Source organism: Pogona vitticeps, chromosome 6 (assembly GCF_051106095.1).
Source record: "Pogona vitticeps strain Pit_001003342236 chromosome 6, PviZW2.1, whole genome shotgun sequence".
Lineage (NCBI taxonomy): Eukaryota > Metazoa > Chordata > Lepidosauria > Squamata > Agamidae > Pogona > Pogona vitticeps.
In genome coordinates this window covers 83,906,146-83,931,938 of record NC_135788.1, presented here as the reverse complement: position 1 = coordinate 83,931,938, position 25,793 = coordinate 83,906,146, and the positions used below count along the sequence as shown (strand labels likewise).

Sequence of the window (25,793 nt, the reverse complement as noted above, 5' to 3'; positions counted from 1 at the left end):
GTGGTAAGCACCAGAAGAATGAAATAGAGCACACAGACACAACCATCAAAGATAGGGAGGGTTCTGCTTGGCTTCCAGGGGAAGCTATTCCTCGGCCACTGACTCTATGCATATGCTGCAGGAAGAGAACAGGATTTTTCAATTCTAAGGGGTAACTGCATTACCCAGTGGGGTACACCAAGCACTCTATACACAATTAGGGCACTCTTCTATGCCAGTGGTTCCCAAACTTGGGTCCCCAGATGTTTTTGGAATAAAACTCCCAGAAGCCTTCACCACTAGCTGTGCTGGCCAGGATTTCTGGGAATTGCAGTCCAAGAAAAGCTGGTGACCCACTGTTTGGAACCAGTTCTATATTGTTACTTCAAATCTTATAAAACTGGATGCTGGAAAATGGCTAATTCCTGACTGAAATTAAATCAAGGAGGGAGTTACCCGCTGCAACTCAAATAAAAGAAATGAAAAAGGAAAAACAATCTATGTTCTGCTGCAAAAGCTCTTTCTAACACTAGTGACCTTCCGGTTAAATCACAGAGCTGTCTTTCTATTCTTTTGGATCCGCCTTTCACACAGAAATGGGATGTCCACTGGCCCATTTAGTCCAGTACTGTCAAATCTATCCAGTAGCAGCTCTCCAAAGATTCAAGCGAGTGTCCTCATCCTGCTTGCACATCCTAATAAAGCCTGACGGTGGTCCGCCATCCATGTGCTAATCAAATCTGATCCAGTTTAGCCTCCAATAGCAGATGAGATAAGTATGTTCAAGGTGGTACAGTGGTGATCGTACTCTGTTTTGCTTTCCTAATTTGGGCTGTGATTAATTTTTGCATGCTACCACCCCTATTTTTCACAGCTGTTCCTTTAATTAACTAACAGAGGAGACAAGGTGTTAATTACGTGCTGTCAAGTTGATTCTGACTTACTGTGACTCTTGTCTGTGTTTCTAAATAAAAAGTACTCAGAAAAGGTTTACCGCTCCCTTCTTCTGGGGTCAATCTAAGACTGTGCAGCTTACCCAGCTGGCTTTTCTTATGTTAGGCACACAGGGAAATGGAACTCTTGACCTCTGGCTCTGCACCAAGATACTCCAACTCACTGAGCTATCCAGCCAGGTTCATATGGGCAGAGGCTGCCTTTGCTAATATTGCTTCTCCACACAGGAGACTAGTGATGCTTTTTCTGAATTATGTGAGGTACTGGGAAAGGATGGGTAAAGCAGTTGCTTCCTTTGAGCAGTTTGCTATGTGTTTTTCAGACAACGTCCATCAGATTCACCTTGATGTGAATTCTGATATTAGTGCAGGTCATCTTGCTGCAACTTTGGCAACCACTTGTCCTTTTAGCTGAGATTCTTTTCAGCTTATAGGTCTCAAGGATGTGGACAGAGTGCTTGGAGTGGTGAGGGCTACCACCTGCTCACTTGCTCCTTGCTCCTCCTAGCCAATTAAATGCACCAAGGGAGGACTGATGCCATGGTGAAGGGAGGTGATAAATATTTCCTTAAAGGAAAACTCTGTCCTTTCCGACCTAAAGGAAACGGTCATAAAACCTTTTCAAAAGAAATCCACCTTGATCCAGAAGCTTTGATTAAACACAAGTCAGTCTAAAATATATTATTTTTGGCTAAGATACTTAAGAAAGTAGTGGCCCTTCAACTCTGGGCATTCTTGGATGATACTGATTATCTGGTCCCATTTCAATCAGCCAGGATATGGAACTGAGACTGCTTTGGCTGTCTTGATAGATAACTTATGCCGGAGACCGGATGGGGGTAGTGCAACCTTATTGATTTTCCTGGACTTTTCAGTGGCAATACCACCCACCATGACATCCTATTGGATCACCTGGTTAGGTTGGGTACTGGAGGTATGGTATTACAGTGATTCTAATTCTTCCTATCAGGTTGTACACAAAGGTTGGTGTTGGGGGGGGAGCATTGTTTGGTGTCACGACCTTTGGTCTGTGGGGTTCCTCAAGGCTTCACCTTATTTCCTCTACTGTTTAACATTTATATGAAGCTACTGAGAGAAGTCATCTGAAGCTTTGGAATGAGGTGCCACCAATATGATCACATGCAAAGTATCTTTAATCTTTAAAGCCCTAATTGCCCTATGGCCTGGATATCTGAGGGACCTGTTGTCTTGTTATGAGCCTGTCTGGACTTTAAGAAAATATCTGGTATAGCTATTTGGGACACAAACTGCTGGACTCCCAACCTCACCTGTTTTAGTGGTCTAATAAGGGTATTGCCCACCCTTGTATTTGGGCACTCTCCCTGAAGAAACTCAAATGCCCATTCAGACAGCTACTCAAGCCCTATTAATGCATTCCTAGTCTGAGGTCTGTAATCACATAATACGGAGCGGGGGGTGGGTAGAATGCTAGCTCCAAAACTTACATGTTTTTGCTGTCCCCTGTGTTTGCAGAAGAGAGCTATCTCTATCCACGGAGGCCTTCCTCATGATTTAGAGAGAGCTGTTTCCCCAGAGTCCTGAATGAAATGGAGAACCTCTATGGGTAGTGGAGACCCTTCTTCAGGCTCCTTCCTCCAGTGGCCGTGGGAGCACAGGTCACGATCGCCAGTGATGGGAGGAGCCAGAGATACCCAGCAGGACTGGGAGGAGGGAATGGGTGTTTGTTCAGGCATTCACACACAAACACATACAGGAGTAGGTGGACAAGTCTGCATTCAGTTAGGCACTGCCACACGTCCGTCCAATTCATGCACCCTGCAACTCAGCAATGGAGCAATAAAAGTTGCCTTCCTCCCAAATTAGGAACATTCCTACCTGCTGCTGCTTTTTTTCTGTGCCTGGTTTCAAAGTTGGGCAGTTGACTCTTTCACTCACATTCATACAAGTCATTGTCCTTCTCTTCCCCCACTCTTTTCTTCACTTGCATACACTCACATGGATCTTCATGGGTGCGTGTTTCAGTGGATCACTCTGCCTAGAATTCTAAATGTATTTATTATTTTAATGTATACATACAGCCACAGTGTGTTGCCATAGTCCACAAAATACATGTAAATTATGCTAGCATACCACTATGGGCTTTGTTTGCGCCTGGGAAAGGATTTTAGCCAATATCACAAAACCAAGAGAGAGTGCTAATTAGATTTTTTTTATTATTATTTTTCATAAGTTTGAGCCTTGAGACACAACCACCACATGTGGTAATATGAGCCATAACCTTGACAGCTTCTCCAGCACCCAGAACTAATTGTGCTATTAATCTGATTTAATCTTTTTAGGTGTGCTTGATATTATTTTGTTATATTAACATTTGCTATATTTGATGCATTAACATTTGACGTATCAGATATATTAACATTTTAGGTGTACTTGATATTATTTTTCTAAGATAAGCATGAATTTGGCAAATGTCTTTTTCTTTCTATGAAACTGCGATGTTTTCCATTATTAGTATTATGGTACCATTTAATCTAACTAGAAACCAGCTCTCCAAGTCCAAGTTCTCATACCGGAAGTCCAAAGTTATTGCATACAAGAGTGTCAAATCATGCAGTTAATTCAAAATTAAGTGCGAACTTGGTTTTTATGCCTTGTTGTGACCAGACCAGTTTAAAAGAGGATGCAAGGGGGGGGGGGGACAATCTTAATTTAGGCCAGCCATGACTTTAAGGCCCATGGAACAACATGTTACCAGTAATGGCACTTGTTAGTTTAAGTAATGCTTACTTCACGTCTGTTGGCATAACAAGAAACATCATGTTCAACGTTGTTAAATGCCTTAAGAAAAAAATCATTTAGTTTGTAAAACACTTATAGAAAAATTAAAAGAACACTATACAGTCTGTAGAATTCGGTTCAACAGCTCACTGCAATGGCAAGTTATCAAAACCACACACAGCAACACAGCATAGATTTTGGAGGCAGTTACCACAAACTTAGCAACAAGCCCAAGACAAGGGATGTTCGCTGGGGATATGCAGACTGCAGTACAGAAAACCAGCACTCACCTTGGACAACTCTGCAAACTGTACAACAAGCACAAGCTGGAAAAGGAGCCAGATATTAAGAGTCGTTCATGCTAGAGTGAGAGGGCAACTGGAGGGTAAGAAGCATTTCCATTTCCCCAAGCCATTCTGGAGGCTAGGGAATGGATAATCCCACACCACTGTAAAAGACAGATCTATGTTCCACTAGAAAACATTGATGGTGATGTGTACAGGCCTACCTGTGACACAAAGGGATATCATTTGTCCCATATACTGTAGTGCATACAGACATAGTATGTTTATTGGCATTGACAAACAAAGTGGAAAATGCTCCGGGACTGGGACAGCCTAATTCACAATCTTTTCTGTTGACTACATGACATACAATTCCATGTGAATCAGACTGGAGTCGCCCCCACTCCATATCTGCAGTTTTTTCCTCCACTTCTGGGACTCCTACTTCTTCAGAATCAAATCCATCTGCATTGGTTCAGGTAATGTGATTGCTTGAACTGATGTGGAGTAATTTGTTACCGTACTATTTGAAGGATTCCACCCGACTACAGCAGCAGCGACAGAGTCATGGCAATGGAGAAATTGGCTTTTTAATCCTCTCCTCCCCACACCTGGTGCCTGGATCTGCTCACATCTTCCCTTCCCTCTTTTTACTTTTACTTTACTTTAATTAGATTTATACGCCGCCCCTCTAGACCAGGTCTACTCGGGGCGGCTTACATATATAAAACATAACAAAATTTTTCTTTTCTTTTCCCATTCTTTTCCTTTCCTTTTCAAGGCTTTCTGATCTAACACTAGGGCAGTTAGGTGACCAAAGGAGTGGGGGAAGAGTGAGAAATTGGCTGAGAGAGAGGAGGAGGTTTTAAGAACCTATGTTGTAACTGTGCCTCCTGCAGATCTGGATGCCCAGAGCAGAGATACCTTAATAATCTGGAAACAAGGCTGACTGAAAACTTCCTCCTGTCTCCTTGCCAATTTCTCTTTTTTTTAGGATTGTATAGCTTGCCCAGACTGGCTTTATTTGAAGGAGGCACAGTGAGGAATCAAGCTTCCGATCCATGGCTCCAAGTAGTCCAACTCACTGAACTATCCACTGAGTTAATCTTCCTTTAACCTCTTGATAATATCCACTGTATCACAGGGTCTTGGAAATGGAATCAACCACCCATACAAATTAGCAACATAAAATAGTAACTAGTCTCATAATCTACATCTCTCCATTTCCATAAGGAAATCAGACTGCTGGACCACAGAGTATCAAATTCTAAGCACTGCCATAAGTTACTTCTCATTGACTTGAAGTACAATTAGCCTCAACCCTCAGGCCAGCAGGCCACAGGCAATGAGAACTGGAATCCAGCAAGATCTGGAGAGTCACAGGTTGCCAAAAGGATGAGAAGAGAGACTTCTCTGAACATGTAGCTCCTGGGTTTCAAAGTCTCAAAAAGAGTGTGCCTGAAAACCAGCCTTTTACAGATGTTCTTCCAGAGCTGTATAAAATTCCCTTTCATCATGTTTTCCCACCCTTCTTATGCTTATTTATTGTTCCATTTGGAGAACTGGTGACAAGAGGAAGAAAATATCTGAAGACTAAAGGCACTTCAGACACCCACCTGAGCGCCCAATACTGTCAGATGCACTTTTGGATGTTCTGGGCTGGCTCTCCTTGCTACTTGACCGCATTGGAACTGATGAGGCTGGAGGAGGCGGAGTCACTGTGCTGCTGCTTTCTCCCCTAATTGTTGTGAGATCTTGCATGCTAAAGCTTCGAAGTCTCTCCGACAGAGCTCCTTGACCCTATGGAGATAGACAGAAAAATAGGAAATACTTTTAAAGCAACCAATTTATTGGCTACATATCTTTAGGGCAACATTCAGTCAGTACACATGTGAACTAATATTGAGGGAGAAAACTGCTAATATTTCCTGAATTAAAATTGGAGGCATCTTACTCCTCCATTCTAGAAGACTATTTGTGTGTATGTGCATGTGTGAGAGCAGGGGCGGGGGTGTTCATCCAGACAAGTTGTTGTTATGTATCAATGTGGGTTGGAGCTGTGGTCCCTCTCCTGCATTGAACTAGATTTACTCCCTGCAAGATTTCCTTACTGTAGTCAGTATTTATTCAGTGTAACCCAAACTGAGTTTCTATATGCCAACATCCCTCCTACCGTCTTCCCTCCCCATTATCCACCCCTTGCCTATTTCCTTCCCCAGTACTGCCTGATTTGGTAGCAAAGGTTTCCATTCTGAAAAGAAGGGTGTGTTGCTTTCTTCCTGAAGAACAGCTTAGAAGCATTAGCTCTTTATGTCTTTTTTTTAACCAACATGCTACATTTATCTTGCTAGTCATAAAACAGAGGGTGAGAGGCAGCTGTGCTGGGGAGAAACTCCCCCTCCCCATTTACAGAGTCAGGCAGGGGCAGCTCTGCTCCCTGCTAAGGCTATTTCAAGGGGAGTTCTACTTGTACATTTCCCCCATAGGGTTTATCTTTGTTTAGGAGGAAGGGACAGATGGGGTAACAGATCTGGAAAAACATGGGCTAAGGTAAAAGAAAAACAACTCACTTCAAAGTGAGGTAAAATACCCCTGAAATACAAGGGAAGGGGAAGGGATTGATCCAAGAGCCCAGTAATGTCATGAGGCTCTGTTCAAATAATTGAAATCAATGGGCAACTGAACACCTCTCTTCAAATAAGAGCAAATAGGATATATGAACAGGCTCAGAAATAAAGACTGTGCCCAGTACGAGTTCCTTCACTTGCAATTATAGTTCTATTCAGGCATTATAATCCATGTAGAAAGTCCAAGAAAAAATGGAAATGTTCTACCTGTTCTATGTATGTATAGAGGGGGAAAACTCTGGGGAGGAAGGGCAATCCATGGGGGCTCTCCACATGCATCGGGATACAGAAAAATGAAGGGATGAAGGAGGAACAATACTAGAGCACTCCCCTTTGTTGTTTGAGCTTTCTCTATAGAGTATAATGGCTTGATAGGGCTTATGTCATTACCCATTACCCTGTCATTATAATGAGTGAACAAGTTATAGAGTGCTGCATTATACTGTGTCAGAAAATTGGCTCACCTAGCTTAGAAATGTCTACCCTGACTAGTAACTGCTCACCAGGGTTTCAGACAGGGATCTCTCCTAACGCTACTTGAAGACATCTGCTTTAGCAGTCTTATGGCTCTTCCCAGATCTCTCTTAACATAAAGTGATGGATGAACCTAACATCAAATGGGTGAGTTTTTCAAGGGGCACTTCAGAGATCTCAGCACACAATTTAAGAGACAAGTATGCTGCTGCAAACTTCAGACAAAATTATACCTCAACACAGTGAGGTACGGAACACTTTTTACCTAATACAGTGGGGTCTTGACTTAAGAACGGCTTGAGTTAAGAACATTTTGACTTACAAACCACTCTCATAGGAAAATATTGACTTGACTTACATACTTAGATTTGAGTTAAGAACTGAAAAAAAAAAACCACGTGGGAGGCAGGAAAAGTGCAAAAGTTGAACTTTCAGTTAACTGTTGGCCAGTGAAAAGGGTGCCTGTCTGCTTCCTCACTCCCAGCGTTAACTTTAGAGAGTTGATTTGGAGACTGTCTTCCGACTGCCTGGTACTGAACTGCCTGGACTGTATTTTCCCTGCCTTCCCTGAACCTTCCTTGACCTAAGAAAAAAAAGAAACAAAATATTCCCCTCTAGTGGTCAAAGGCGGAATAGCAGCTTCCCATTAGTTTCTATGGACAGAAAAGAGCAGATACGGATCAAATGGTTTTCAATGCATTCCTATGGGAAATGCAGATTTGACCTAAGAACTTTTTGACTTGAGAACCGCCTTCCAATACGGATTAAGTTCTCAAGACCCCATTGTATTGTAACTCTCCTATGAAGAGTTACAATACTGTATCTTCCTACAAAGAGTTAAAATATTTGAACGTATCGTCTACCTTAGTTTTACTCTCTCTGTTGCTGTAACTGCTGTCCTCCAAGCATCCTTCTACAGAACACTTTGATTTCTATCACCCTAACCTCTTCCTCCTCTTAAAAGTATTACAGAATACTGGGGTGCAGCAGGAGAGATGTTGGTTGATCAAATATGTAATGAAATAGCAAAGTCCTCTTTAGGGGGTTGCAATATAGAGCAAAGTACATAAATTAATAAATAGACATCAAGGAAAGAGCTGAGGATTATCAAAGATTGGGAAAACCGTAACAAAGATTTATTGAGTATGTGAATGAAAAAAAATACAACAAATGTAATATCCTCCGTAACCTATTGCAGAGAATTAGATTTTAAAGTAGGAACCAACCATTTTTTCTATAAAATAATCCATAAATCATGAATTAACTGTAGCTTTTAAGTGATGCAAGAATTTATCTCTAGTTAATATTTTCCAAGTCTAGTCATACTATCACTAGCTACTAGATTGTTCTTTCCATGCAGATAATTTCTATTTCCCAGATTCTATGAAGGTCGTTTTGGAACGTTATGAGGCAGCATAAAAACTAAAATTGATCCATTTATGAAACTTTTTTTATTCAATTTGTGAGAGTTACAGATTTTAAGTCTAAGCAAATATTTGGGTTAGAGTTTGTAAGCCCCTGTTGAATTTCCAAATGAGTCTCATACTGTATATGGCATCCTCTGTTCAGTGTTTCTTCTATTAGGTGTCCGTGCAGTGTGCTCCATTTGATGGGTCAGAAAAAATGTGCCATCAAGTACAATAACCATACGTACCTCCTGAAGCATCTGTTTTTCTATCTAGATATTCCAGATAGAATATTGCATTTTCTGATAAAATAGTATTTTTATTTTTCTTTCTTTCTGTGATTTAATGTATATCTGTTCCCTGAGCAAAACTCCCATCATACCTAATATTCCTGTCTATGCCAATGAATCTCAGTTAATTAAACTAACAAATCTGGCAATATAACTTAATGTTAAATTACATCAGGACTGGGCAACATACAGTCCATGGGATATCCCCAGCCCCCCATATTCCACTTTCACCCAAAAAAACTCACTTTGGGCAATATGTTGGATGGCTCAAAATATCCCCTTGTGTTATCTAGGTGATGTGGGGGAACAATTCTGCCATGTTTGAGCCCCTCAGCACTCTTGCCCCTTCCCAATATCTGTCAATTTAAAATTGTTTAGAAGAAATGGTAAAGGTTCCTCTTGACATTTAGTCCAGCTGTGTCTGACTCAAGGGGGTGGTGCTCATCCCCGTTTCCAAGCCATAGAGCCAACATTTTTCCGTGGTCACGTGGCCAACTAGAGAGTGAAAAAAAAGTACCAGTATGGTGTAGTGGATAAACTGATGGGCTAGGACTCTGGAGATCAGGGTTTAAATCCCCATACAGCCATAGAAACCCACAGAGGGAGTAGAACTGGTAAAAACACTTCTTAAATATCTCACATACCTTGAAAGCCCTAACAGGGCTGCTGCAAATTGGTTTCAATTTAATGGAACATAATTAACTAGAGAGTGCAAGGGGCCTTTCAAAGCTTTTTAAAAAACCTTTCATAGAGGGGGAAATTGAGGTGTGGGGAAATGGAAGTGGAGATGGCCTTCCAAGATACAGGGACAGACATGTGTGATCCTCCAGACTTCTAGGGATTTCCCATCCCGATGTAGATCTTATGGTACATTAAATCCTATGGCCAAATTTGCTATCTGTCTACCTACTACTGATGAAACCAAAGTAGACTTTAAAGCTACATGCACAAAACCTAAAGAATGAAATGGAAACCAAACTAGTATCAGTATTGCATAGATTAGTCCCAATTGTAAAACAATGCATCATTTATTACAGTCACCAGATTAAAAAAAAGTATACAAGTCATATCTATAGAGTCTGCAGAATTCATATACTGTATAGGAATGTTAACACTGATACAACCCCTGGGAATCTTCTACCAGTAGCTATATGTCTTCCAGCTATTATTGGTAGTCATAATGCTGGATTTCTATTTGATACTTTGAAATAAGAACAGGCAAGACAACCAGGTGAACTAGTCAGTAGAGAAATAACATTGATTGCCTAGTTCCATCATACAGAATTTGAAACTGAAGAACATGCTCTACAGATTCTACCTCTTGGTTATAACATACACAGATCCTTGCAGATAGAGAAACACCAGCAAACCAACCACTTAATGAATCAGTAGGCAAAATGTTAGATTGAGCTCACATAAAAGCCAAGCAGTATTTCACTAGATACAGATTACAGAAGTAGGGGGGAGCTAGTTGATAGTGACCATAGCTAGTTTTTCTAATTGCTACATTACCAACCATGCTAATCACCACGGTTAGTATTGTGGAGTTAGGCGAAACATTCACAAGGTTACCTGCCATTCTTTCAGATCCACATAAATGAGAACAAGAAGAAACTGGGAGATCTATTAGATGAAAAAGAAATCCCATTGTGGCAACACATGGCATGAATTTGGAGAATACTCTAAGGCAATGGTCCCCAACCTTGGGCCTCCAGATGTTCTTGGACTTCAACTCCCAGAAGCCTTCAACACCACCTCTGCTGGCCAGGATTTCTGGGAGTTGAAGTCCAAGAACATCTGGAGGCCCAAGGTTGGGGACCACTGCTCTAAGGTATGGTAGAAACTTTGACCCTCCAAATGTTTTAGGCTCCTCCTCCTACAGTTTTGTATCATTGGCCATGCTGTAGGGGGGAAGGATTTGGGAAATGGAGACCAGAAACAACTTGGCAGCCAAAGGTCCCCATCCCATCCATCAGCTGAAATCCTATTGCTTAGCTCAGTATGTTACACTAGAGTAGGCCAACTGAATCAGTGGGAATTTAGTGAGAACTCTGTAAGTTTCACAGACCCAAATGGGCCTACTCTAGTTGCAACTTACTTTAATGTAGTAAGTCACAACTAGAGTAGGCTGATTTGAATAAGGGAACTGAGATTCAGTGGACCTACTCTAACTAGCATGACTTTATGTGCCAAGCAATAGGATTTTGACCAACATGTAATCCCTGTCCAAAGATCTTACTGATCTTATTGAGGGAAGAATGAGCAATACATTGCAGGGAGAATGTTGCACATGCAGCTACTTCAATGCTGAACTCTAGGATCTTAACTGAGAACCCAATACCAATAATTTACTTAGGTTTCAGATAATGGTATAACACAGCACATTGCAGGTGCCAGCTTTGTAGTTCTGTCTTCCACTCACAGCAGGGATGGACAAGGTGTGGCCCATGCACTGCATTTGGCCTCCAGGCTGTTTTTGTAGTCCATCCCACTGATTATCACCCCACCCCAACCCCTTTTTTTAAAGGTCACTGAGTGAAGATTTTGCATTGAAACGAAATGCAGGGCCAGTCTGCATCTTGTTTTGAACACAAAACTTCTACGTCAAAACTGGAAGTTGACAAAAGGAAACAGGAAAAATTTAAAAAGGAGAAATATTATAGCACATTTTGCCTCCCACCCCCACCCCCATTTTTCTTTTTCCTCTTTAATTTTACCAACATGCTGGGACAGATTAACATAACTACTTCTCTGGAAACTGCTAAAAAGAAAAGTGGACTGCTAGCCACCTCAAAATTTGATTTTTATTTTTTTGAAAGCTGTTTGGGACTGATGAGTTTAGGACATAAGGACTTTCAAGCAACCTGGCTTGATTGAAAAACCCCATGAGAGAGCATTATATCACTCTATAATAAAGCAGGAAAGCCTTAAACACAATGTCAAATTATAAATAAATAACAAGTAGAACAGCATACTCTTCTTGTTCTCTTTCTGATGCTAGCTAATAGTTTTCCCTTACTAAACTGAGGCTTAGCTATGAGGCAACGATTCCAGAGGCTAGAGGTGTAGAAACTCTTTTTTAAGGTCACAGATATCTTGTGAATGGAAACATTTATTTCTTTATTCCACATGTGGCCTTTAAAGAAATAAATTCCACAATACATAATTGCAATACTGAAGATATTCATTCATTCAATCAATCAATTTATTAATTTATTTGTACACTGCCCATTTAGCCAAGGCCACTCTGGGTAATTCACAACATAATCAAATAAGGCAATACCACAGGTAAAATAAAATCAACATATAAACATAATAAAAGAGAAACATTAATTAAACTGCTACATAATTAACAATTAAACATTAAACATTTTTAAAGGCAATAGGATTGATTCATGGCTCAACTTTTCAACAGGTTTCCATTGACAGAAATGCCTGCCTAAACAACCAGATTTGTAATTATTTTTTAAAAGTTATTATATAATGATAACAAACAATGATTTAAAGTGCAGTTAAATCTTTAATATGTTTCAGGAGTTTAAGAAGTCCTGAAATTTAAATATTTTCTTTATAAGAATTAAATTATTTATTATAAAATTATTTAATAATTTTGTTGTTGCAATTAGGTATGATGAAATTCACTCATTCTATGGTCACCTGTGGATTCAAGAAATACTTCCCATCACAACTTATCTGCTTAGTTCTCAAAACAACAATAAAAAAAGAAATTAAAGCACTACAGTCTAGCTGGCTACTTTGTACGCAATTTGAAATGTATTTTGTAGAATGTCAGTTTCAAAATGTAATGAATGCTCAAAAGAAAAAAAAATAGTTACATATACACAGCCATTTCCTGATACGTATAAGGCACAGAAGAGTTACAGTTAAGTATTCTCAAGAGGGCTGTTTGCTAGTTTTGCAGGCAGACACATTCTTCTGTTATGTCCTGTGCTGATAACATCATTTTTTTTAACACCAAGGCTAATTTTGGGTGGCCATAATCTCAAAACATCAGTCAATGGAAATCTTGAATGCTCAGGGTTATGTATTCACAATAGGATTGTGAGTTTTTAGACATCTGTGACCTTCCTCAATTTATTGATTGCAAGAGGGCTATACAAAATAATAATAATAATGAAGGAATTCAAACTGTAAAGGGATGGGGCACAGATTGTCACTGACTAAGAACAACATTCAGTTGTGACATTAAGGTTGCCACGATAGCCTGCATTATCCTACTGGTTACCTTGGAAGCTGCCATCACAGCAGCTGTAGCGGCAACATTTAACCCCCGTTTCCCAAAATGTACCAGGGCATCGTAGCTTCGATCTTTTGCTTGGACAAGACAGTCATCTATTTCCTGTAAGGAAAGACAAAAAAACCATATCAGAAACACACTCAAAAGGAGAGGCAAATCACACTTTTCTTTCCTTTGGCTTGTCATTAGCCAAAGGGACTCCTTTTCCAAATCCTTTCTCTGTATATTTGAGTCCTATGTCGTTTTAAATTTCAACAACAATGACCTGGAATTAACTCAGGTTCGTCAGTTTGGGTGATACTCCTTGTACCAGCTGGGGTGAAGACCGTTTCAACCAGGGTTAGTGTCAGAAGTGGGCAACCTGCCTAGCCACCCGAGGCACCAAGATGAAAGGGAGCCAAAACAAGCTTTACGGCTCAGTATTTCTGCTAGAACAAAATAAATAGCAAGACAGACAAATGACAGACCAGGGCTTTAATCTCCGCACTCCCAACTGAGGAGCCTTGCTGGTTGTTTTAGTGCCCTCTACACAAACAAATTCCCTGTAAAATTAACTTCACGTAGAGCAGAAACAGACATAATAAGTTTCGATAAGAACAGGAAAAATCCTGAACTAACGAAAGCAACAAATGTGTAGGGGCTTCCCTCACCTCCTGGAGGCTGCAAATCAATTTGTCTGGTGACTGGTCCTCCACATGAAACTGAAAGTGACCAGAGGCCCACTTCTGACTTCATAAAAATACTTGGGTGAGGAGATTAGGCGTTAGAGAACATTTATCTCATTTAAAAGGAGAAACACCACTTCTGAATGGTGCTTTTCCCCTACCCCCTCTGTTTTTTGGTGAGCAGAACAGGGCTTTACTCTGAAGTCATGTTACAAAGGTCTATACAGCACTACAAATACCATAAAAGCAGGAAAGATTGCACAACTGATGGGGCACGGGTACTACAGGCATACTATTTATTTTAGAGCCAACCTGGTTGCAACTGGGACAGCTACGCTTGTTTCTTCACATCTCTTTCTCGTGGATGCACAGAGTGCGGGAGGGAATGCTGAATATTGTTATCAAAAGGGAGGTACACGAGAGGAGGACTTAAACCATCCCTCCTCTGTTTTCTGTTGCTGAACTAACAAGTACAGACAGGTACAGTAAGAAAGACTGCATGCTAAAGAAAGCATGTACACAGTTGTGCCTCGCTAGACAGTTACCCCGCATGACAGTTTTTTCACTGGACATTGGCTTTTTGCGATCGCTATAGCGATTCACAAAACAGTGATTCCTATGGGGGAATTTCGCTGGACAATGTTTGGTCCCTGCTTCGCAAACCGATTTTCACTAGATGACGATTTTGACAGCTCCCTCCATGCTCGCAAACAGGTGTTTTTGGGACCTAAGCTTCGCAAGACTGATTTAAACAGCTGATCGGCGATTCGCAAACCGGCTTTCCTATGGCCGATCTTCGCTAGACAACGACGATTCTTCCCCACTGGAATGCATTAAACAGGTTTCAATGCATTCCAATGGGGAAATGTTTTTCGCTAGACAATGATTTTGCTAAACAGCTATTTCAGTGGAACGGATTATCATCGTCTAGCGAGGCGCCACTGTATCTATTTATTTGGCTTTAATTTGGCTTAAATTGACTGTTCCTGATGGTTTAACTGAATTCCTAATCCCAACTCTGTTAGAGGCAGGCCAGGCCATTGAGCAATCTTCTTCCTCCCAGCTAAAAAGAAACTCTTGACTTTCAAAAAGGCAGAAGGGGAGTGGGGGGGGGCAGATTGCCTGTGACTGTCCTCAGTTTTAAGAGATGGGCCATAAATTCCAAACTGCTAGCTGAGGAGGAGCTTGAAATCAACATGCATGCTGCAGCTATTTCCATCTAAGAGTCTAACCTGGCCTCTGCACCACCAGCCACATGAATCTGGGACATTAATAACAGCACATAAGTTTAGAACTGCCCACAAGAACTTGATGCACAGCTTTGAAGAAGATGATTTATCATAAGAAGCTTGAAGTTTGTTTTTTATTTTATTTATTTTGTTTTATGTTCTTAATGGACGATTAAAGGTATCACCTGCTCCTGCATTTGTATCTTTTCTTTTGTATCCCTTTTGATGCCAACAGTAAGTTACCAGACACACGCTTTATGTATGAAGACGGAACACATGTGATAGAAGGGTATCCCTTTTAGTTCTGGCCCAGTGGCAGAGCCACAGGCCTGTGTGGAAATGGCACCTCTCAGATTTCCTTCCATTCTCCTACATCTGCCTGAAACAAAGAAGCTCTGGCACATAACTGAGTACCAAAAACCAAATACAACCCAAGTCGAAGCAAGGTGTGGTGACAGCTGCTAGTCCACATAACTTCTAGCCAAAACAGATAAATTGAATCTCACTAATAAAAGCTCCCTTCCACCACCCCATCGCTGAGGACAAACAACAGATGGAGGCCATCTTTTTCACAGTGCCACTTGCAAACATTCAGATGCATCTACTTGGCTACTCCTGGGAACAGAAATATGGGGTAGAGGGCCTCCTCATTCTACCAGGCAATCTTTATTTTTCTCAAAAGAAGTCCTCCAACATATCCACTTCTTATTCTTGCTAGAACCCAAGCTATTGTGACTTCCGAAACTGTGTATCATTCTCACAGTGATAGGTGCATTTGGCCATCACTGCTCAAATTAATTTGACTATGACAGTAATGGTTTTGGTTTTTCTGCATACGCTTCTGCAGTCTGTAAGAACAAAAGCCTAAATCCAACTTGACACTAGTTATGTGAAATTCTCACTAGTGTATGTCTTTTGCATGGCACTGCTGTGCGAGTATTGCAATTAAAGATGAGCACAAATGATCAGTTTGGTGATTTGTGCCTGTTCATTTATTGGCCAAACAGGTGTTCGGTGCTTCCCTGCCCCACCTCCTCTGGGAGCTGCCTCTGAGTGGGCGCCTGCCAGGGAAGGAGGGCGTGGGAAGCACTGAACACCTGTTTGGATGATAAACAAATGGCCACAAACCGCCAAACCATCATGGCCATCTCTAACTACAACACCACTTGCACAATCTCTTCTGCAACAAAACCAGCTGTTGGTTACCACCGTTGTGCTAACTCTTAAAATGAACAGCCACCACAGGCAGACACGAAGACTTAACTGAATACAAACCAAGGCATTGTGAATTAACAGTGCTCAGCAAATGAAAAACAAATGAAAAAGAATTGACAAGGAAAATGCACCAGTAAAACGAGACAAAGGCAGAAAATGTAAATAATATACGATAAATCTTGTAACATATCCAGTCAGAATCCAGTCCAACTGAATTCAACAGCATATCTCCCCAAGTAAATGCGTGTAGGGTTCCTTTATAATAACTCTTGTCTGAAGCACCAAGAAACCTTTACAATTACCTTTTCTTTCGAAGACAGTGTTGGGTGTACAAATTTCCTGTATAGAAGGCTGGAGCCCTTTGTGTAAGGAGACAATAACCAAGCTACAAAAGCTATTTTGAGTTCATAATAAAAGGGAAACCTAAAAGAAAACAAAGTGACATATTTACTTCTGGAAATGGCATTCAGTTACAACTGAAGATCAAAGCCTTCTGCAATTAGTTTTTCTGTTTTAATTCTGGGTGGAAATCTAGAATTCTACATGTGTGACTCACACCCTCAGACATTTATGGCATTGGTTTTGAAAGGTGGAGTGAGTAAAGCTCATAGATTCGCAACAGTTCTTTTTTTCAGTTCTTAGAAGGCCAATTATATTTGAGTGCTACCACCAGAAGGATGGGTAGGAGACCTCATTCATTACAGCTTGCTGATGTATTTCAAGAATAACTATGCTGACTCCTACTAAGTCCTGTCCTGTTCACTTTCAGGAGACAGCACCTCAAACTTTTTTCTGCGTTACCGACTTTTTCATGGTGCCAGCATTTAAAGGCTGCAGGTTACCATTCCACATTGATCATTTCAGTTTTTTCCCCACTTTTAATTGTTCTTTTAGAATGTGCACAAATGTCTGGCATAAGCCTATGTACTCAAGTTGTTTTCAAGTCGGCAGCAATATCCAGTTCTGTACTTCTTACTTTTTTTTAATGACCACTGATGACGGCAACATGCAAGCAAACCATTTATACCAGATTAGATTTCAGGAAGCCACAATATGTTCACCATGGAGTTGCCCAACTCTTTCCATTACTCCCTCAATAAATGTACCCATATCTACCCTGCAATGAAAATACTAGATGATGGAAGAACAACTAATATAAATATGGACTAACAATAGCAAACAACCGCCTAGAGTGGTCGAAATGACTAGATAGGTGGTATAAATAAATAAATAAATAAATAAATAAATAAATAAATAAATGAATGAATGAATGAATGAATGAATGAATGAATGAATGAATGAATGAATAAATAAATAAATAAATAAATAAATAAATAAATAAATAAATAAATAATAGAGAGAGGAAAAACATCTCATTCTGCTTGTGCTTTTCCTGCAAGATTCCTATCCTTGCCTTACCTTCTCTTATGTTTCTTATGTTTTCTTAATTTTCCTACCATTCTCTCATCCCATTCTCCAAGGCTGGTTGATTTGTTTCATGGTTATAGGATGCATGCATACAAGTACACGGCAGGCATGTCAGGGCGAGAGCTGACTGTTCAACTTGCAACCGCAGTGCTGCCCAATTTGAACAGCAGCCAAGTCCCACCTACTTGCTTCTTTCTTTTCTTCTTTCTTTCCAACTTCTCAAGCAGCCACTGCCAACTTACTCTCCACCTACCCATAACTTCTCCCCACTCCCCTTAACGATCACCAGATGGGGAAAGTGGAAGAGGATGGCCAAGTGGCAAGTGTGGAGGGAATAGCCACCTCTTCTTAGCCATGTCTTACAGCCCAGTTAGGGTAGCTGTGGAGCTGGAAGCGATGGGTTGCTTTCCCTCAGCAACTGCACTTGGGTTGATTCAACTGCCCTTCCCAGCAGTTCTGGCAGCCCTTATAAAATTTAGAGGTTGGTTGAGTCAACACCAGCACGCCATCCTTCCACAGGCAATTCTGAAGTACTTGTTCTTTTTATATTAGGAAGGTGGAATATGCATTTCTGCATTAATATTTTCTCTGCTGCAGTCACATTGTCTCGCATCCTCTCTATTATTTCAGTTACTTTCTCTGGGGCCGAATACACCTCAGATGGAGACAAATGTAATGCTACCAAATATAACAACTGCACAGCATTTTTTTACCATCTCTGACATTTTATTTTGTTCCCTAGCCCCGCTATACCACCCCACTCTTATATTTCCAGTGGAGGAAAGATACAGTTTCCACAAGAAGTGTTCTATGCAAAGTGTGTTATTGAGCTCCTCCTGATATTATCTTTTTTCCCATTAAAAATAACAACAGCAATACCAACAAAAATGTATTTTTACTTTAAAAAAACATTTTCAGGAACCAAGAGAAGAACTGTGACAAATGGATACCAACCAGCAAAGAAAAATATCCGTGAATGTCTCTGCTGTTGTGAAGAGTGCAAATATGATCCAATACATCATCCATTTTACCTAGGAAGTAAAAAATGGTTATAAGTATTCCTTTGCATGAATAGTCAACTCCATACCATTTCCCAAATTTCCTGTTTCAATTTTATATACATACATTATGCTTTCCTTGAAAAGCACATGTTAACCGTAATTCATACAATTGAAAATTCCATACTTTTTCATTATCAGCCAATAAGAATTTTCATCAAATGCCTAAATATTTAGTGCAGTGGTTGCATGCCAATCTATGGGGATCACAAAATTGAGACTTTAACTGTTCTTGTAATTCAAGAATCTAAGGCTATCTTATCAGGCAAAATCCAAAGAAATAAAACAAAACAAGACAAGACAAAAACATATAGCACCTTAAAGACTATTATATTTCAATGTGAGCTTTCGTGAACATGTCCACTTTGTCAGAAATATGGAAACAGAATGAAATGTTGAACGAAATATCAGTTTCATACTAAATATTCATTGACCCTTGAATGTATGTTACATTTACATACAGTAATTTATAGCTTATGTTATATTGGGTCTCTGCTGTAAAAATTCTTCAGGAGACAGTAAACACACACCAGACCTAGGCAAAGATGCGGGGGGAGAGAAGAGGGATGTATGTGGGATGTTAAGATTGGAGATTCACTTAAAAGGCTACCTTTATATTCAACCTGAGGGAGAGTGTATAGAAGGAGGCTCTCACTCCTTCTGGGTAAGATGAGAACACAAATTATACCTTCAAGATGTAGAGAGTTGTAACTGATTCTCCTCCCTATAGAAGGAGCTTTCAGAATGATGTTAATGAAAGCTTGGATTTCTGCAACAGGTGATCAAGTGCTCAGTATCAAATACCCTCAGTGCACAGATATGCTGGAATGAATCTTAGAACCCTAATTAACCCCAAGTCTCTACAGTAACTGAACTATGCAGAAGTTACAAGCAGATGTCCTTACATTACAGGATGTGTTATTTATACTTCCACGTGTTGCATGATATTCCTGCAATGCTCTCTTGTACTAAGAATCATTAGCTGTCATCTGCTTAGCCCTTCAATATCAATATCAATGGGAGTGAATACATAGGCATTTGGCCCACTGCTTGGTGTGGTATTGGGATGGACTGGTTTGCTCCTTTTGTCGGTGATGGTGTAACTGATACAGTTGGTGTAACTGATAGAATGAACAAGCCTGTACCCAGGGCATTCCTATCCATATCTTTCTGGGTCTTTGTCATGAATTACTTTTTTTAAGCAAGATTGCTCCATTTTGGTTTGTTTCTAGAACTTAACTCAAATCTAAGTATGTAAGTCAAGTCAATATTTTCCTATGAGAGTGGTTCTTAAGTCAAAATGTTCTTAACTCAAGCCGTTCTTAAGTCGAGACCCCACTGTACACGTTCATACATTAAACACATTTTGCCCTTATTTTAATTAACTTAGAAGGAAACATAGTTTTGTCACCCAAAAAGGGAGTTTAAGAAATGGAAGAAAATCTAACAGTCAAATTCAGGTTCATCCAGACAGTCTGTTACTTAGACAAACAGACTTTGTGTAAGAACTACAATAACTTTCCTCACAAATGTTAGAATACACAAACCGATTCCACATTTCCTGTCTTTGTATCAGGGCATGTGTTTTCATATTATCTTCAAGTTAACTAATAGGGAAATAACTTTTTTAAGTTTTGTCATATTCAGATTCTTTAAGGCAAAGTGCCATAGAATTATAGAATAATTGAGTTGGAAGGGGCCAATGGGACCATCCAGTTAAACCATATTGCTCAATGCAGGAATACAAATCAAAGCAGATCTGACAAACGGTTGCCCAATTTTCTCTTGAATGCCTCCAGCACCAGAGCGTTCACCACCTCCTGAAGTAATTAGTTCCATTGTCATACTGCTTTAATGGTTAAGAAGTTTTTCCTAATATTCAGCCTAAATCTGACTTAATGTAACTTAAGTCCATTATTGCATGTCCCGCACTCTTGAATGACTGAGAACAAATCCCGCCCCTTCTCTGTATGACTACCTTTCCAGTATTTGAAAAGGGCTATAATATCTCCCCCAGTTTTCTTTTCTCAAAGCTAAATGTGCCCAGTTCTTTTAGGCTTTCCTCATAGGCTTATTTTCCAGTCCCCTAATCGTCCTTGCCCTCCACTGAACCTGTTCCAGTTTGTTGGCATTGTTCCATAAGTGGATACAGTACTCAAGATGAGGTCTAACCAGTGTTGAACAGAGGAGGACTAATATGTCACAGGATTTGGAGACTTCTGTTAATGCAGCCTAAAATAGCGTTTCCCTTTTTTTGCAGCCCCATCGCGCTGTTGGTTCATATTTAGCTTGTGATCCACAACAATTCCAAGATCCTCCTTAATAGAATACCTTATACTGAATATTTGATACAAAAAAGAATGCAGAGAAATCACATCTGAAACTCTAAAGTATATAAGGTCTTCTCTGCTTTTCCTAAAGAGCTGAATACAGTATAGACCATTAGAGGGCATTTTGAAGGCAGAAACCTAGGTTTACCTTAATAATCCTATGGCTGCTGCCACAGGATATTCCCAGAAGTGTTACTTACATATTCTTTAATATCCTTTGATTTTACAGCTTTGTAAGAGTAATATGCAGGGTATAGAGTGCCAAATATAAGCCTGGAAGAAAAAGAAAAGAAAATTCATTTCCAGTCACAGTAAAATATCGGTTACTGCATGTACCGTAAATGAGTACACTTTCCCAGGAAAAAACTGATCACAAAGCTCTTGTTATACTTTTCACTGAAAGGAGTTAAATGGAGATCAGAGCAAGAACGCATAAGTTAATGGAATGTGTTACTCTGTACAGCCACTTAGGGTTTTTTTATGTATTTTCCTGTTTAAATGGTCAGAAAACTAAACACAAAATCCTTACTACTGTTATGTAGGTATGAGTGGACTAAATTAGTTGCACTTAAACCCCACTAAAATCAACAGAGCATTAGTTGTAACTAACTTGTCCTACTGATTTCCACAGGACTGCATTTAATTAATGTAAGATGCAATTCTATGCAAACTTACCAATATTTCAGCCTATAGATTTATTTACTAGGTTTGTGCAGTCACTCCATAACTTGGGTTTTCTGGCTGGTTAACAAAACAATTAAACGAATTAAAATTTAGTATATGCACATAAAACACTAATTAAAGTTATCATGGTTAAAATATAGTTTTAAAACAAAAGGACACTTTCACTAACAGGGGAGTAAAGTCCATTGTAGTGAATAGCTATTACTTCTGCATAGCTATGCAGAAGATTGTATATCTAGGTGCCTTAAAAGATATACTGTACAATTGTTCCTTCAACAATGCTGGGATTAGCAGTGGCAGACTCCCATGTAGTTCAAAATCTGAGAATAACTCTTACGCGCCCCCCCCCCAAATATTAACTCCCCTGACCTGCATCAGCCTTCTGACATGCCCCAGCACCCTCCCTGGCTAACACACGGCACTGCCATGTGAGGAGAGGAGGCCGTCTGGGCCCCCATCAACAAACCACCACACCACCACTTCCAGGAGCCTCAGTAATTTTATTTATTTATCAGAATTATATACCGCCCATCTAGAACGTGTCTACTCAGGGCGGTTTACATATAACATAAAAAATAAACTAAGGTAAAATCCAGATTAATGACAGAGTCCAAGATGGGAAAGGAAGAAAAGAATAAAAAGAAGAACGAGAGAGGGGAAAATAAGAAAAGGGGAGATAGGCTAGGTAATGGCTGTAGGGAAGGCCTGCCTGTATAGGCCATGTCTTCAAGTTAGTCTTGAAGGCCCTCAGCGAGGGAGCCAGGTGGATCTCTACAGATAAATTGTTCCAGAGGCGAGGGGCCACTGCCGAGAAGGCCCAATTTCTAGTTTTTTCCCACCAGGCCTCTCTTGACTTTTTTCAGGTCACTTCCTGGAGATGAATAGCAGCACGGTTTATTTATTTATTGAATATTTATTTACTTATTCAAATATTTATTTATTGGAAACAAAATCAATGTATAACCAGACCCATGCTGCTCCAACCCATGTGATTCAAGGAAGAAGTACGCAAGCACATTCTGTCTCGAATGCGGCTGAAAATATGACACCTGTGAAAATTGTTAGGAGGAAACGAATACACATCTGTATTTAAATGAATACACAGTACACAGAAGAAAAAGACTTTTTTTTAAAGAACACAACAATTATAATATAGAAACAAAACTTCAGGCTAGTAAAGCACCAGCTGGGCTTGAAAACAAATTTTCACCACTGAGCACCCAAAGGAATTTTCAGGTAAACCTGGAAAGCATCAGTTGGCCAGCACGATACATGAAGGATGCGAGATAAATGAAGGATGCAGTTTTTTTCACTCCTGTATCTCACTTGGCATGGGCAAGCTGCCCAAATATCTTATTTCCTTATCTATTAGAAGGTACAACTGGCTTGACCATGCCTCCTGAACTATGCTCATGTTGGCTTCCAAAGACTTGCAAAGAAAGAAGATCAAATGCTGTCCTGACTAGCATTCTGAGAAACAGTCTTAAGGCAAACTATTAAATAAACCTTTTCTTATGCCCATGATATAAGGGATTTACGGGTCATTTTCTAGTTAATCAGCCCAACTACTGTTTCCAAAAGGAAGCTGCAAATCACCACTACACCTATGGTCTATAAATATGCAACAGGAGATGAATCACTGAAGGTCAGGTTTATTCCAAAACCAATTTTTCTCCTCCAGTTTCCTAAACTAACCCAGCCCTTGTTCTTGGTTCCTACACCAGTATAATAATACAAAGGGAGAAAGTGGTGCCAGAAAGCTGTTCTGTCATGTGCCAACAATAATCCAAGCATTTCTATTGTCTGAAGTGGGAAGCAAATCTTTATACCCCACACATACACTGTGAAGGGGTTGTCACCAAAATCCCCATGTTGCTGGTGTGTGCAACAGCTCAGCCCCAACAACTGCTGCACCAGAGAGGGAAACACCTGGCCCACCTGTCATAGGAGGTGGCAAAGCTGAAGATAGTGCCAGCTGTGGTACAGACACCAGCAACTCTCCATACTCCTGGAAAGAGAAGGAGGGGTACACGGAGATTGGTTCTGGTTAGAGCCAGCTGCAATTTGAATGCTCGGTTCCAGAGAGTTCTCATAGCCAAAGCATTATGAGAGAGGTGACCTGAGAAATTGCCTGTGCCACAGAGGCAGCTGCAGTAGGCCTCCCCAGGCCTCATGGTAAGGCCATCCATGCCAGCTGTTATAGCCATCATTTCCTGCCTATAATTTTGGTTGACTTACAATTCCAAAAGTGGCTGAGTGAGCCTGAAGTGTGGCTGCATGGAAGGAGAACTTCCAGGTCTTTCTCTATGTCAACATAATGGGAAAGAAAATACTGAGGGGAACCAAGGAACAGCTATTAGAATTGTTTGGGACACCCCCCCTCCGGTCCTGAACATGGTGGGAGCAGCACTCACAGCATCATGTGAGAAAAAAGGGGGAAAGGGTATTGGTTGCCCCTAAGGTGTCCCCAAACTTAGATAGCTTGGATAGTCTTGGTCACTGGTTCTTAACCTTGGGTTACTCAGGAGTTTTGGACTGCAACTCCCAGAAGCCTTCACCACCAGCTGTCCTGACTGGGGTTTCTGGGAGTTGCAGTTCAAAAGCATCCAAGTAACAAAGGTTAAGAACCACTGGTCTTGGTGACAGGAGCCCTGTGTTGAAGCTGCTACTGCTAAATGCCAAATCGGTAAACGGTAAAACAACAGACATGCAGAACCTGATCCTGGACGAGCAGACAGATCTGGCCTGCATTACAGAAACTTGGTTGGACTAGTCTGGGGGTGTCAATCTCATCCAGCTTTGTTCACCAGGATTCTCTGTGCAGCAGCAGGCGAGACCTGGGGGGGGAGGTGGAGTTGCAGTGCAGTGGTCTATCATGATTTTATCCCCCTCACCAGGTGCCACATCCCCTGGTTTTCCAGGTTTGAATGTGTGTATTGGAAAGTGTAAGCCTGGGACAGAACAGGGAATCTGTTGAGCAGCCCACTCCGCTGCTCAACAGTCTCCCTTCCTGAGCTCATTGAGCTGGTCTCGGGGGTGGTGTTGGAGTCTTCTTGACTTGTTGTGCTGGGGACTTCAACATTCATGCCGAGGCAACTTTGCCAGGAGTGGCTCAGGACTTCACGTCTTCCAGGACAACCACAGAACTGTCTCAAATCGTATCTGCCCCCACTTACGCTGCAGGGCACACCTTAGACATGGTTTTCTGTACTGGGGTAAATGTTGGTGATCTGAGTGATCTGGGTGTGGAGGAACTGTCTGCAGTTCTGTTGTCATGGACATATCATCATCTGGTGGGGTTTAGACTCACTTGAACACAGAGCCCCTGCAGGGGTGGAGGGGGCCAATTAAGATGGTCCACCCCAGGAGGCCAATGGATTCAAATGGTTTCCTAATGGCTCTTGGAGAGATTCCAGTTGCCTTGGCAGGTGATTCTGTCGAAGACCCGGATGACCTCTGGAATGGGGAAATGGCCAGAAGGTTGACACAATCACTCCTAAGTGCCCCCTTCCACAAAGTAGAGCCAAACTCTGGTTTACTGGGGAACTGGTGATGATGAAATGAATTGGAGGCCAAATAGAGTGCCAATGGTGGGAAGCTTGGAATTAATCCAACCGAATATTGGCTAGAGCCCATTAAAAGGCACAATCCATGGCAGTGGTGGCAGCAAAGAAGTCATTCTTTGGTGCCACCATTGTGTCTTCAGAGTTGCTCAGCAGAGCTTTTTTGAATGGTCAAGGGCCTATTACATCATGGCACACAGGAAGATGGTGTTGATCACTCTGCAGCTCACTGAAAAATTTGCACAGCACTTTGCAGGCAAAATTGCTCAGCTCTGCTCTGACTTGGATGCTATAGTTCGTAGGTCCTTAGCCTGTGGTGTGTGGACCCCAGGGAGGGCTCAATGTCCTAAAAGGGGTCTGCGAAGCCACGAAGAAATGTTATGATCTTTTCCAGTTAAAACTGAATTAATTAATTAATTAATTAATTAATTAATTAAAGCAAGCAAACAAGAAACGTAGAACAAAATTTTTATTTCCCTTGGTCGTTTGCACAAAATTTCACTTTTCTAACTTGCTGGCTCCATTAAAAGAGAACAAAAAACAATAAAATCAAGACTTTGGTTTCTTTCTTAAGGATCCCCAGTTTTAGC

General features: G+C 40.8%; 1 protein-coding gene across 3 annotated transcripts in view; it reads right to left on the bottom strand.

Annotated features, from left to right (window-relative positions):
- REEP1 (receptor accessory protein 1) overlaps nt 1-25,793 on the bottom strand; it is a 65,114-nt gene that overhangs the window by 14,522 nt on the left and 24,799 nt on the right. The window contains exons 2-8 of one of the 3 annotated variants that reach the window (XM_073004034.2): nt 21,157-21,229; nt 18,523-18,599; nt 16,443-16,563; nt 13,020-13,133; nt 10,346-10,396; nt 5,593-5,776; nt 3,983-4,018 (exon numbers count right to left, since the gene is read on the bottom strand). In XM_073004034.2, coding sequence (XP_072860135.2) covers nt 3,983-4,018; nt 5,593-5,776; nt 10,346-10,396; nt 13,020-13,133; nt 16,443-16,563; nt 18,523-18,599; nt 21,157-21,229 — 656 coding nt within the window. The remainder of the gene's footprint in view (nt 1-3,982; nt 4,019-5,592; nt 5,777-10,345; nt 10,397-13,019; nt 13,134-16,442; nt 16,564-18,522; nt 18,600-21,156; nt 21,230-25,793) is intronic. The other 2 variants (XM_020796064.3, XM_078377722.1) reach the window with 2 other exon arrangements.